The sequence below is a fragment of the Ceratotherium simum genome, chromosome 8 (assembly GCF_057802395.1).
Source record: "Ceratotherium simum simum isolate JZ-2026a chromosome 8, ASM5780239v1, whole genome shotgun sequence".
NCBI lineage: Eukaryota > Metazoa > Chordata > Mammalia > Perissodactyla > Rhinocerotidae > Ceratotherium > Ceratotherium simum.
Genome location: NC_141907.1, coordinates 32,080,274 through 32,093,105, shown reverse-complemented (window position 1 = coordinate 32,093,105; position 12,832 = coordinate 32,080,274). Strand labels below are relative to the sequence as shown.

At 39.2% G+C, this 12,832-nt stretch overlaps 1 protein-coding gene across 1 annotated transcript; it reads left to right on the top strand.

Annotated features, from left to right (window-relative positions):
* The first annotated feature begins 1,405 nt into the window (after positions 1-1,405).
* Positions 1,406-11,316, top strand: TLR10 (toll like receptor 10). The gene is made up of 3 exons (XM_087434684.1): positions 1,406-1,486; positions 6,698-6,797; positions 8,280-11,316. The coding sequence occupies exon 3, from the start codon at positions 8,342-8,344 to the stop codon at positions 10,775-10,777; it is 2,436 nt and encodes an 811-aa protein (XP_087290810.1). The 5' UTR covers positions 1,406-1,486; positions 6,698-6,797; positions 8,280-8,341; the 3' UTR covers positions 10,778-11,316.
* Positions 11,317-12,832: the final 1,516 nt, after the last annotated feature.

The window sequence follows — 12,832 nt, the reverse complement described above, 5'->3', positions numbered from 1 at the left end:
AAAAAAAAATTCTTGTTTCAAGAACACACTCCCTCCCCAATTTCACATTTACATAAAACTATTATAATCATTCATTTTTAAATTGCCATTCCTTCTGTGGACAAATCCATTTGGATATTTTAGTCTTCACTAGTGATCTCCAGCAGTGTCACCTGAATCTTAAGTCAAATATAAATAAAACCTCGAAAAGTGTTGCTTTGAAAAAATTGATCTGTACTCTGGGGGCCGGCCCTGTGGCATAGCGGTTAAGTGCGCGCGCTCTGCTGCTGGCCGCCCGGGTTTGGATCCCTGGTGTGCACTGGCGCACACCGACGCACCGCTTGTTAGGCCATGCTGTGGCGGCGTCCCATATAGAGTAGAGGAAGATGGACACAGATGTTAGCCCAGGGCCAGTCTTCCTCAGCAAAAAGAGGAGGATTGGCAGATGTTAGCTCAGGGCTGATCTTCCTCACACACACACACAAAAATTGATCTGTACTCTGCAATCTACATAAATAATACAATGTTTGTTTTACCACTTCATTTCAAGACAGGGCCTCTAGCTTACCCCTCTCACTCTCTTCCAGTCAGATTGCTCAAATTATGGAGCCACCGTTCCTATTCCTTCCATCACCACTTGGCCTCCCATCCAATTTGATGGGCAGGATAACTAATCTGAAGCTTGAAGTAAGGCATCATCAAAGTGGTTTAAGAGGCTGTGGGAAACAGTATGGCAGTTCTGCCAAAAATTAGACCTGGAATTGCCATATGACCCAGCAATTCCACTTCTAGATGTATACCCAAAAGAACTGAAAGCAGAGACTTGGACAGATATTTGTATCCCCATGTTCACAGTAGCATTATTTACAATAGCCAAAAGGTGAAAACAACCCAAATGTCCATTGATGGATGAATGGATAAACAAAATGTGGTTTATACATACAATGGAATATTATTCAGCCTTAAAAAGTAACGAAATTCTGATACATACTACAACATGTAAGAACCTTGAAAACATTGTGCCAGATGAAATAAGCTAGTCACAAAAGGACAAATGTCTGTATGATTCCACTTACATGAGGTACCTAGAGTAGTCAAATTTATAGAGACAGAAAATAGAATAGCAATTACCACAAGCTGAGGGGAGTGGGGAATGGGGAGTTTCATGGGTACAGAGTTTCAGTTTGGGATGATGAAAAAGTTTTGGAGATGAATAGTGATGATGGTTGCACCACAATGTGAATGTACTTAATGCCACTGAACTGTACACTTAAAAATGGTTAAAATGGTAAATTTTATGTTATGTGTATTTTACTGCAATTTTTAAAAAAGTTCTGTAAGTTGATAATGAATTTGTGCAACATGTAATGCCACCAGCATGCAGTAGAGGGCAAAGGAGCTTAAGATTCACAGAAAAGCTTGATTCAAACTCTGCTGCCGCCAATTCTGGCCCTGTCAGTGAATCATCCACACCTGCAGCTCTGAAGGAGCCGGTGCAAGCTTGGGGGTAAGAACTTCGGTCAGCTTTGTGTGTTGTAACGCTCTTGAAGAAGAAATACGGGTTGTCTGGGTTGTCTCTAAAGAAGAGCTTGAACTCATGGAGATAAGAGGAAAGTAGCCTTATTCAGATTTGTAGTATTTATAATTTTGCCTATATTAATCTAAAGATGAATGATTTGTGAGTGACCTTGAGGCTATTATCTGAGGAATTGTGTTGCAGGTGCTTGAGGGTTCGGGTTTCCTTTCGCTGGTTGCTGATTAAACCTGGTAGGTCCTTCTACCCAGAGTGGATGGTCCCAGGCATCGTGGCTAGTTTTCTCCAGCTTTTATTTTCCACAATGCGTGTTAACAACATCTGCTGGATGAGATCTTTGGCTATGTAAAGCATATTTGGCTCCTTTATTGATTTTTAAAGTTCTGCATTTGTGTGACGTGTCTAAAAGGAGGGGCACATCTGATGGATTTTGTACAATGTAGTTCTTGCTCACTTTCCTTTAAAATTCTAGAGTGGCCAAAGATGGTCATGTGTCTGCTGTAAAGCAGAGAATGATTAGCATTTGATTTCTAGAAGAGCTTTCTCGCTGACCTCCTACACTGAGCTATTAATTCGAGTTGTGTGCACTTTCTGAGTTTTATTTCAATTCTCGTGAATTTATAACTCTCTTAAGAATGCATGTAGGCAAAGCCTCTTGAACTTTTTGACACCTAGCAGAGTGTCCCATAGCGGCTGCATACCACTTTGGAGAGAGGCACGTGGGTGGGAAGGGAGGAAGAGGCCACCATGGCAGCTCGTCCCGCCAGTGGAATCAATCTTGGAAATCACATCCTAAGCTACTTAATTTCAGGGTTTGAAATGACTTCAATTTGGGTTCCAGAAAGGACAAGCTAGGTCTGGGTTCAAATCCATGCTCTATAACTTATTCACTGGGTCATCTTAGGCAAGACACTTAACCCCTGGGCTTTAACCCCTCCATTTGTAAAATAGGGATAAAAATATCCACCATTTTGTTGAGTTGAGAGAATTGAACAAGATAATGTATGGAAAGCATTTAGCTCCATGCCAGGTGGATAGGAAACACTCAAAAAATGTAAGTCATTTTTACTCTTATGTTGCAAAGACCATTCAACATTCAATGGGTTTTTAATCCCTTGTCCATTTTTTTGCATCATTGGAAGAGTTAGACAATTAAGTATTCTTTGGCCAGCCACCAATAGTCATTTCATGGCGTCTTTTGACTTGGATTTTTAAATCACAAGCTATTAAGGACAGTCATTCTCTGTTTTTCATCTACTTTTAGCATAGTAGTAATAGTACTGGGAATGTGATAATAATATATAACATTTATTGAATGCATCTTTCAGCAAAAGTTTGTGTCTTCTTTTAAAAATGTTTTAATGAAATGCCGTAATGCATATACATTGCCTGAGAGATAGGAGCTTTTTGTTTTATTTTATTAAGAGAAGCTCAAGAAGAGTTAGTTCTTCTCTCTTATTTAGAATAAGTTCTACATGAGGTTGTGGTAACGGGCAGGGAGAAGAGGTGGGCAAAATATAGAAGCTATGAAATATGAAAATATAGAAGCTCAACTCAGTTGATTCCAGATAAAGTAACTGGGTTAGATTCTGCTGCATTTTTCAAGGGCCATAGCTCCCAGACCTAGGAGCTTAAAGTAAGTTGCTATAAATTGAGGTACTCTGTGAGATAATAATGTTAAAAACAACTTTGTCAGCTTAATGATTATAACTGCCAGTGTCCTGCCAAGCCACACTGGAGCCTGAGACAAAAGGAAAAGTCAGTAATACTAATCTTGTCTTTTTGAAAAATTTTGATATTTTGTTCATCATGTATTTTGAATTAATTTTAATTTTTAAAAATATTTCATTAAAACATTGTTTGTCTTAATTACTGAGTTTCTTGATGCCTCTTAAAATTTGTGCCTGAAGTCACCCTAGTCTTGGCCCTGATAACTGCTACCATTTGTGATATGGTAGGCCTGATAACAAGAGATTTATAGACATTATCTCTTTTATGCCTCTGCACAAAACGCATTTTACAGATGAGAAAATGGAACCTTTCAGCAGTTAAATAAATGATCTAAGTTAACACAGCAAGTGGGTGGCTAAGATTGGACTTGAACACAGATCTATCAATCCAACACTAAACTCATTCTCTAACCATCATGCATGGCACCATATCAGAATTCACAACACAAATTCATTCATTCAACACGTATTTTTGAGAGCATGTTAGGTATCACCTGTGCTAATGGATATAAAATTGAAATCATTCATTCATTCATATACACATTAAAAAAGTATTTACTGAGCATGTGCTGTGTGACAGGCACTATTTTGTGTGTTGGGGGATACAGAAGTGAACAAGATCATCAGCTCCCTTCTCTCATGGATGTGAGAGGTGAGGGAGATTCAATAAACAAATAAATGAACAAAAGTTTCAGATAGTGGTAAGTGCTCTATTTTGTAGGGAAATAAAATAAGGTGATATGAACTAGTAGCAAGTTGGTCACTTTACATTAGTTCATCAAGTCAGGTCTCTTAGAGAAGAAAAACTTTAAGCCAAGATCTAAATGATGAAAGATCCAGCCAAGGAAGGATTGGAGGAAGAGCATTCCAAGAGAGGAAAAAGCTAGTGCAAAGGCCCTAAGGTCGGAGCAAGCGTGGTGTGGCCAAGGAACAAAGAGACGGGCAGTGTGACAGGAGTGTCAAGTCCAAGGAAGCAAGAGCAGCTTGTGGAGCTGTTGTAATCCAGTATTAGGAGTTCGGGTTTTACTGTAAGTGTGGTAGTACATTAGTTGGGACATAGACTGGCTGCTGTAACAAGTGACCCCCAAATACAGTGGCTTAGACGAGATAGTGCTCAACATAATGGCTCAATCCATGCCAGTCCTTGTAAAGTAATTGATATAAAACCTAAATTGTGGCATTGCATTTGCAGTTGGGTGGCAATACAGTTACTTGGACTGTGTATTAGGAAATTTTAAAGAATCGGTATGACTTAGTGAGACATACTTTCCTTGTGATTAATGTATTGTAATGTATTTTGAAAACAGATTTACCTTGACTCACCCTAGAGAGACGAGATAGCAGAGTGACTAAGAGCCCAGGCTCTGGACTCACCATGTCTTAACTTTGTGACTGTGAGGCAGTTACCCGACCTACCACCACTTTTCAAATCTGTAAAGGGTGAATAGTGATAGCAGTTACCTTATAAGATGGTTGTTGTAAGGATCAATCTATGTCAAATTAGTATTACTTAGCCTAATAAATGGTAGTTGTTGTTACCCAAAAAGACATCAAGGCACCACTGCCTTATTTGCATGATAGAGTCAATATGGAGGGGAGATGCCATCGGACATGCTGAATAGAAATAAATATACAGATTCATCAAACAGAACAAGCTACTCACGTCATCATCTTAAACGTGGGTAATTGATTAAAATTATGGTACTGGTAATAATTTAATTTTACTGAATTCCTGAAATCTGGAAAATTACCATGGACATAAAGCTGCATCAAAGAGGCTTTCTTTTCAAATTCGTATTTGTTCTTATATTGATCATTAGATGCTATACTAAATGTCCTATAAAAAGGAGATGACCAAGAAAGGACTACCTGGGATGGATTGGAGGGAATATTTCAGTGAAAAGTGAACACCCTAGGCCAGTTCCAGGCTACTGTCTCCTCAATCCCATCCCCACTTAGTGCCTTTCATGACCCTCTTCCATGGAGCACGCAATGGACAACAAATATCCAAATCAGTTTTCTCTCCACAGTCATGTCACAGATGCTTGAGCATTTCTGTCCATTTTCCTATTTTTCTATGAGACAGTTTTATAAAGTATTTTCATTTTAAAATTATTTTGGGAAATATCCACGTTTTCTAGAATTTCTTCACTTCAACAACAACAAAAAACACAAACTTGGTCAGATTCTAGAGAAAGAAAAATCCAGATGAGATTGAGGTATTATTCCAGGCGTCCTTTTGTCTTTGTTCTGTCAGTTTGTCCCTTCACCATGCCTGCATGGGTATGTGTGTCTATGCGCACACACGCAGACACACAGCTTCTCAGATCAACGGGAAGCATGAACAGTACAGAGAAGTCTCGCTACGCCATGTTCTTCCCAGGGAGTATGCCTTTTGTTCCTCCTGCTTGTCTATGGGAGTGACCAGTCTGAGGGGCATTGAGGGTCAAGGTGTATCGGACACATGCAAGTAAAAGCAGGAAAGCTCGCACCATTGCTAATTCCCTTTCCTTGGTGTTTTCAGAGTGCCTGGTGTGGGAGGATGTAAAGTTGAAAAGTTTACTAATTTAATATTAGAATCTAGCCACTTCTCGCCCCCCCACCTTCATTCTTGCATAAGTTGCTCTATAGTGTCCCAAGGGGTCTTCCCTGCCAGCCTTGTGCCCTTCCAGTCATTTTCATCCAACAAGCAGAGGAGTCTTTAAGATGTACATCAGAACCTGGCGCTCCTTTACTCTAAATCCTCCACTGGTTTCTTATTTCAACCAGAGGAAAACCCTGAGTCCTTATAAAATCTGACGTCTTCAGTCTACTTCCCCAACTCCAATCTAGTCATTCCTCACATTTTCCAAGCATAGTCCCGCATCAGGTCTTTGATCGTGTACTTGCTGTTCTCCCTTTAGATCTCTGCATGAATGTCACTGTATCAGAGAGGCCTTTTTTGACCACTCTATACAAAATATCACTCCCCAGATGCCCTCTGTCCCCCTTTACCTTAGCTATTTTTCTTTCTAGCCCTTATCACCACCTAACATATAAATTTATTATTTTGTTTATAGTCTCTCTTTTCTTACCCTTTACTAGAATGTAAGCCGTATAGGGACAGAAATTCCATCTGTTCTACTCACTGCTATATCCCCAGTGCCTAGAAAAGTTCCTGGGAGAGTAGGTACTTAATAAATACCTTGAATAATGAAGATTGTGAAAACTTAGTTCTCCAACCACTTCTGTATCTAATCAAACAACTTGGAGCCTGGCTCTTCTCTCAAAGTCCTCAGAATTCTGCATCCATGAGTTTCCTCATCTGTAAAATGCCGGTAATACTACTTCCCTCACAGAGTTTTGTGATAAATAAGTGAGATAATATATATGAAGGGTTTAGTATATATCTTGGCACACAGAAAGCCTCCAAGAAATGGAAACTATTTTTATCATTATTACTATTATTCGGCAGTGATCCAGATTGCTTTTGCCACCAACCTGAAGACACATGGAGGCATAAGGACAAGAACCATTCTGTTTGTTTCTGTGTTTTGGACCTTCCATGCATATGGGTAAGTGTTGTGGAAAGTCAGATATTAGCTCAAGGGACTCTCTGTGTCCACAAACACAAAAGTTGAGGAACAACTCCATGACATTAATTCAGAGGCCAACAGTGTTTGGTGTTAAAGAATTACTTTCATTGAGAACTTACGTCCACACAATGGACATGTGCACACAAATGTTTATAGCAACTTTCTTCATAATTGCCAAAACTTGGAAGCAACCCAAACGTCCTTTAATAAGTGAATGGATAAATAAACTGTGGTAGTCTAGACAATGGAATATTATTCAGGGCTAAAAAAAAATGAGCTATCAAGCCATGCAATGACATGGAGGAACTTTAAATGCATATTACTAAGTGAAAGAAACTAATGTGAAAAAGCTACATTCCGTGTGATTCCAACTATATGACTTTCTGGAAAAGGCAAAACAATGGAGACAATACAAAGATCAGTGGTGGGGCCGGCTCCGTGCCTTAGTGGTTAAGTGTGCACGCTCCGCTACTGGCGACCCGGGTTCAGATCCCGGGCGTGCACCGACGCACCGCTTGTCCGGCCATGCTGAGGCGGCGTCCCACATACAGCAACTAGAAGGATGTGCACCTATGACATACAACTATCTACTGGGGCCTTGGGAGGAAAAAGGGAAAAAAAGGAGGAGGATTGGCAATAGATGTTATCTCAGGGCCAGTCTTGCTCAGCAAAAAGAGGAGGATTGGCATCGATGTTAGCTCAGGGCTGATCTTCCTCCCCCCCAAAAAAAGATGAGTGGTTGCCAAGGATTGTTGGGGATGGGGGGGGTGGGATGAGTAGGTGTAGCACAGAGGATTTTTAGGGCAGTGAAAGTACGCTGTATGATATCATAATGATGGATCACATGTCATTATACATTTATCCAAACCCATGGAATGTACAACATCAAGAGTGAAACGTAATGTAAACAATGGCTTTGGGTGATTATGATGTGTCAGTGTAGGCCCATCAATTGTAACAAATGTACCACGCTGGTGGGGGATGTTGATAATGGAGAAGCCTATGCATCTGGGCGGGGTACAGGACGCTACGGAAAATCTCTGTAACTTCCCTTAATTTTGCTGTGAACCTTAAACTGCTCTAAAAAAATAAAGTCTTATTAAAAAAATTACTTTCAAATTTCTTAAAGCTTTCAGACTAGCAAAAGGGGACGTGAAGGAGGGTGTTGAGTATGACCTGGTAGTGAAGTTCCTAAGTTGAACTGGGAGAGAGGCACCTCTTACAACTGTTTTATTTCTCCCTTCTGGGAAACCTGACTTGCCTCAGTGATGGGAATATGACACAGTAACTGATTTGGAAATCTATTAGACAAGTTCTGAGATCAAGTCAAAGACTCAATAAACAGTTTGAGATCCTATTCCAAAGTCTTGGTGAATATACTCAGATGTTGGCATTTTTAAAAAATAAAAGTCCTGCAGGATTTAACAAACCACATAACCACTTAACTTGCTATCTTTCTAGGATTTTGAACTCGTCTTCATCATTCATATGAGGGAACCAGTGATAAAATTCTTGGAATTACAATGAGACATATCAGAAGTGTTTATGTATTTTGTAGTATTGTTATGTCAGTGCATGGCTGGGCTTCAAAGCTGCCAGAAGAAAGGGAATTGACTACCAACTGCTCCAACATGTCTCTAAGAAAGGTTCCTGCAGACTTGACCCCAACCACAACCACACTGGATTTATCCTACAATCTCCTTTTTCAACTCCAGAGCTCAGATTTTCATTCTGTCTCTAAACTGAAAGTTTTGATTCTATGCCATAACAGAATCCAAGAACTGGATATCAAGACCTTTGAATTCAACAAGGAGTTAAAATATTTAGATTTGTCTTACAACAAACTGAAGATTGTAACTTGGTATTCGCTGGCAGGTCTCAGATATTTAGATCTTTCTTTCAATGACTTTGACACCATGCCTATCTCTGAGGAGACTGGCAACATGTCACACCTGGAAGTCCTAGGTTTGAGTGGAGCAAAAATACAAAAATCGGACTTCCAGAAAATTGCTCATTTGCATCTAAAGACTGTCTTCTTAGGATTGAGAACTCTTTCTTATTATGAAGAAGGCAGCCTGCCCATCTTAAACATAACAAAACTTCACATTGTTTTACCAATGAACATTAATTTCTGGGTTCTTTTGCATGATGGACTCAAGACTTCAAAAATATTAGAAATGACAAATGTAGATGGCAAAAGCCAATTTGCAAATTATGAAACTCAACAAAATCTTACTTTAGAGAATGCCAAGACATCTATTCTGTTACTTAATAAAGTTGATTTACTCTGGGACGACCTTCTCCTCATCTTCCAATTTGTTTGGCATACATCAGTGGAATATTTCTACATTCAAAATATGACTTTTGGAGGTAAGGTTTATCTTGACCACAATTCATTTGACTACTCAAATACTGTAATGAGAACTATAAAATTGGAGCATGTACATTTTCGAATTTTTTATATTCCACAGGAGAAAGTCTACTTGCTTTTTACGAAGATGGATATAGAAAACTTGACAATATCAGATGCACAAATGCCACACATGCTGTTCCCTATGTATCCTACAAGATTCCAATATTTAAATTTTGCTAATAATATCTTAACAGATGACCTGTTTAAAAAACCTATCCAATTGCCTCGTTTGAAAACTCTCATTTTGAAGGGCAATAAATTGGAGACACTTTCCTTAGTGAGTTGCTTTGCTAACAACACAACCTTAAAGCACTTAGATCTGAGCCAAAATCTGTTACAACATGAAAATGATGAAAATTGCTCGTGGCCAGAAACCTTGATCACCATGAACCTGTCATCCAATAAATTTGCTGATTCTGTTTTCAGGTGCTTGCCCAGAAGTATTCAAATACTTGACCTGAATAATAACAAAATTCAAACTGTCCCTAAAGAGACTATTCATCTGAAGTCTTTGCGAGAGCTAAATCTTGCATTTAATTTTCTGACTGATCTTCCTGGGTGCAGTCATTTCAGAAAACTCTCAGTTCTGAACATTGAAATGAATTTAATTCTCAGCCCATCTCTGGATTTTTTTCAGAGCTGCCAGGAAGTTAAGACTCTAAATGCAGGAAGAAATCCATTCCGGTGTACTTGTGAATTAAGAGATTTCATTCAGCTCGAAAAATATTCAGAGGGCATGATGGTTGGATGGTCAGATTCATACATTTGTGAGTACCCTTTGAATCTAAAGGGGACTCAGTTAAAGGATGTTTACCTTCCTGAACTATCCTGTAACACAGCTCTATTGATTGTCATCATTGTGGTTATCATGCTCATTCTGGGGATGGCTTTGGCTTTCTGCTGCCTGCACTTTGATCTGCCCTGGTATCTCAGGATGCTATGTCAATGGACACAGACATGGCACAGGGTTAGGAAGACAACCCAAGAACAACTCAAGCGAAATGTCCTATTCCACGTGTTTATTTCATACAGCGAACCTGATTCTGCCTGGGTGAAGCATGAATTGATCCCCAATCTAGAGAGAGAAGATGGTTCTGTTTTAATTTGCCTTCATGAGGGAAACTTTGATCCTGGCAAGAGCATTACCGAAAATGTCATAAACTGTACTGAGAAAAACTGTAAGATCATCTTAGTTTTGTCTCCCAACTTTGTCCAGAGTGAGTGGTGCCATTATGAACTCTACTTTGCCCATCACAATCTCTTCCATGAAAATTCTAATTACATAATTCTCGTCTTACTGGAACCCATTCCACTCTACTGCATTCCTACCAGGTATCCTAACCTGAAAGCTCTCATGGAAAAGAAAGCATACTTGGAATGGCCCAAGGATAGGCGTAAATGTAGACTTTTTTGGACAAATCTGCGAGCTGCCATTCATGTTGATTTAGAAGAAACCAGAGAGACATGTGAACTACAGACAGTCATAGAGCTGAATGAAGAGGCTCAAGGTTCTGCATCTTCTCTGATAAGAACAGACTGCCTATGAACCCCTCCCTTCCCCTAGGGAAGTTGAGGTCTGCACACACTGTTAGGATATAAATTAATACAACCATTATGATGGCAATTTAGCAATATCTATTAAAATGAAAAACGATCATTCCTGCATGTCAGTTCCTTGGAGGATTTCTAAGAATGTATCCTATAGAAACACAAGTTTGCAATGGTTTATGTAAAAAAGTATTTATCCCAGCATTGTTTATAATCACGAAAAAATTGAAAACAGCTCAGATGTCCACAAAATAAAGATTGATTCTATAAATTACAGTACATTAATGCAATAGAATATTACACAGCCACTAAAAAGAATGAGATAGTTCTATATTTACTGGTATGAAGAAAATTATATTAATATATTGGTTTATACACTTAAATAAAAGTCTAAAGGAATCTATACAAGTACACTGGTGTAGTAACAGTGGTTTGGGTCTGGGAGGTTAGATTACAGGGAGCATTTGGTTTCTGTGTTGTATATTTCTATGATGTTGGAGTTGCTTAGAATGAATCTGTATTTCTTTTGTAAGTAGATAAAACAATAAAGATAATTTTTAAAGCCTATACATCCTACTCATTTTGCTTGATTCTTCCCTTCTAGTCTCACAGGTCATAGAAAGAGAACACACTTTTCTGAATTTTGCAAAATTACATTTCAAAAACAAACATCATGTTACTTTCCTGATTAGAAAAATCTCTGTGGCTCATCCACATGATGAAGGAAGAAAATTCCATGCTCCTTTGAGATCTGACAGCAATCTCCTGTTACCTCCTTGCATCCTATCATTGAGCCTTATCAAGTTATTGCCCATTTCCCAAACATTCAATCGTCTTTCATGCCCCCAGACCCTAGTGTTTGGCATCGTCCCTGCCTGTAATACCTTTCCTGCCTTGGTTTGTTCAGGAAATCTTACATATCCTTTAAGGCCTAATCTAAATGTCAACTCTTCTTTGAAACCTTCCTCACTTCTTCCCCCAAGCATGCTGCTCCTTGACTCTCTATAACACTCTGGACATATTTCTATCACCAAACTGATTAAATATGTTTTTAAAATTTCCCTTTCCCACTAGACTATGAGCTCCTCAAAGGCTAGGATAGACTTCCCTCTGCCTTTGTATCAGCAATTTGCTCAGTCCCTGGTTCAGAGAAGGTGTTCAATGAGTGTTTCTGGAGTGGATCTTCGGTTAGCTAGAGGAACTTAGCTAATAGGGACTCAGCTGGCTTCAGGATAGGTAGCGGAATTTGGAGGCAAAATTCTGAGAAGCTGGAGAGGAAGAGCAGGAATAGGTTAAAGTCAAGTGAGAAGACAGAGAATCCAGAACGGAAGGATTCCTGAGTATAGCTTGAATCATGTGAAATTGCCAATATTTGGTTGCTCTTGACCTACAAAAACATCTGTTTCATCTCATTCAATCTAATAAATCTAATATCCTAAGCAGGGTAAAATTGAGTTCTGCATCTACTTTATTTCCTTATAGTTTGTGGTCTTATGAATTCCTCATGCTAGTAGTCATTTGAAAAATTGTACTCAAGATGGTCAACCTGAGAATATAGGGAGAGGGTTGGGTATTTATCCAGAAGCTAGGTTGTGCTACCATTTGGCCAGTGTCCAGTCTACTCTGAGGAACTAGAGTTCAGCAACCTTGAGGCTGAGTGTCTCTCTTCTTCCTCCCCGGGGAGCCCATGGCCTGTTTTGGTAGAAGGGGAAACCCAAGGAAACCACAGTAGAGTGATGGCAGAGAATGGGAAGAATGTCTTTCCTCCCAGGTTCTCAGCAGCTGGGCTGCTGATATTAGTGTGATTCATGGCTTCTGGAGGAGTCAAACAGATAACTGTACGAGGATTTTGCAAATCTTGAGTAAATCACTCAGTGCAAGACTCTTACCTTTAAAGATTAACTAATTGGGAACTTACAAAGAAAGTAACATTAGCCATAAAGTCACCAGGATTTAGTTACTCCATGGTGGAATCCTCAGTTTAGTAATACAGTTTTTAAAATAGATATAATTTATTACAATTTAATAAATAACATGTTAGGCTTAGCTCTCA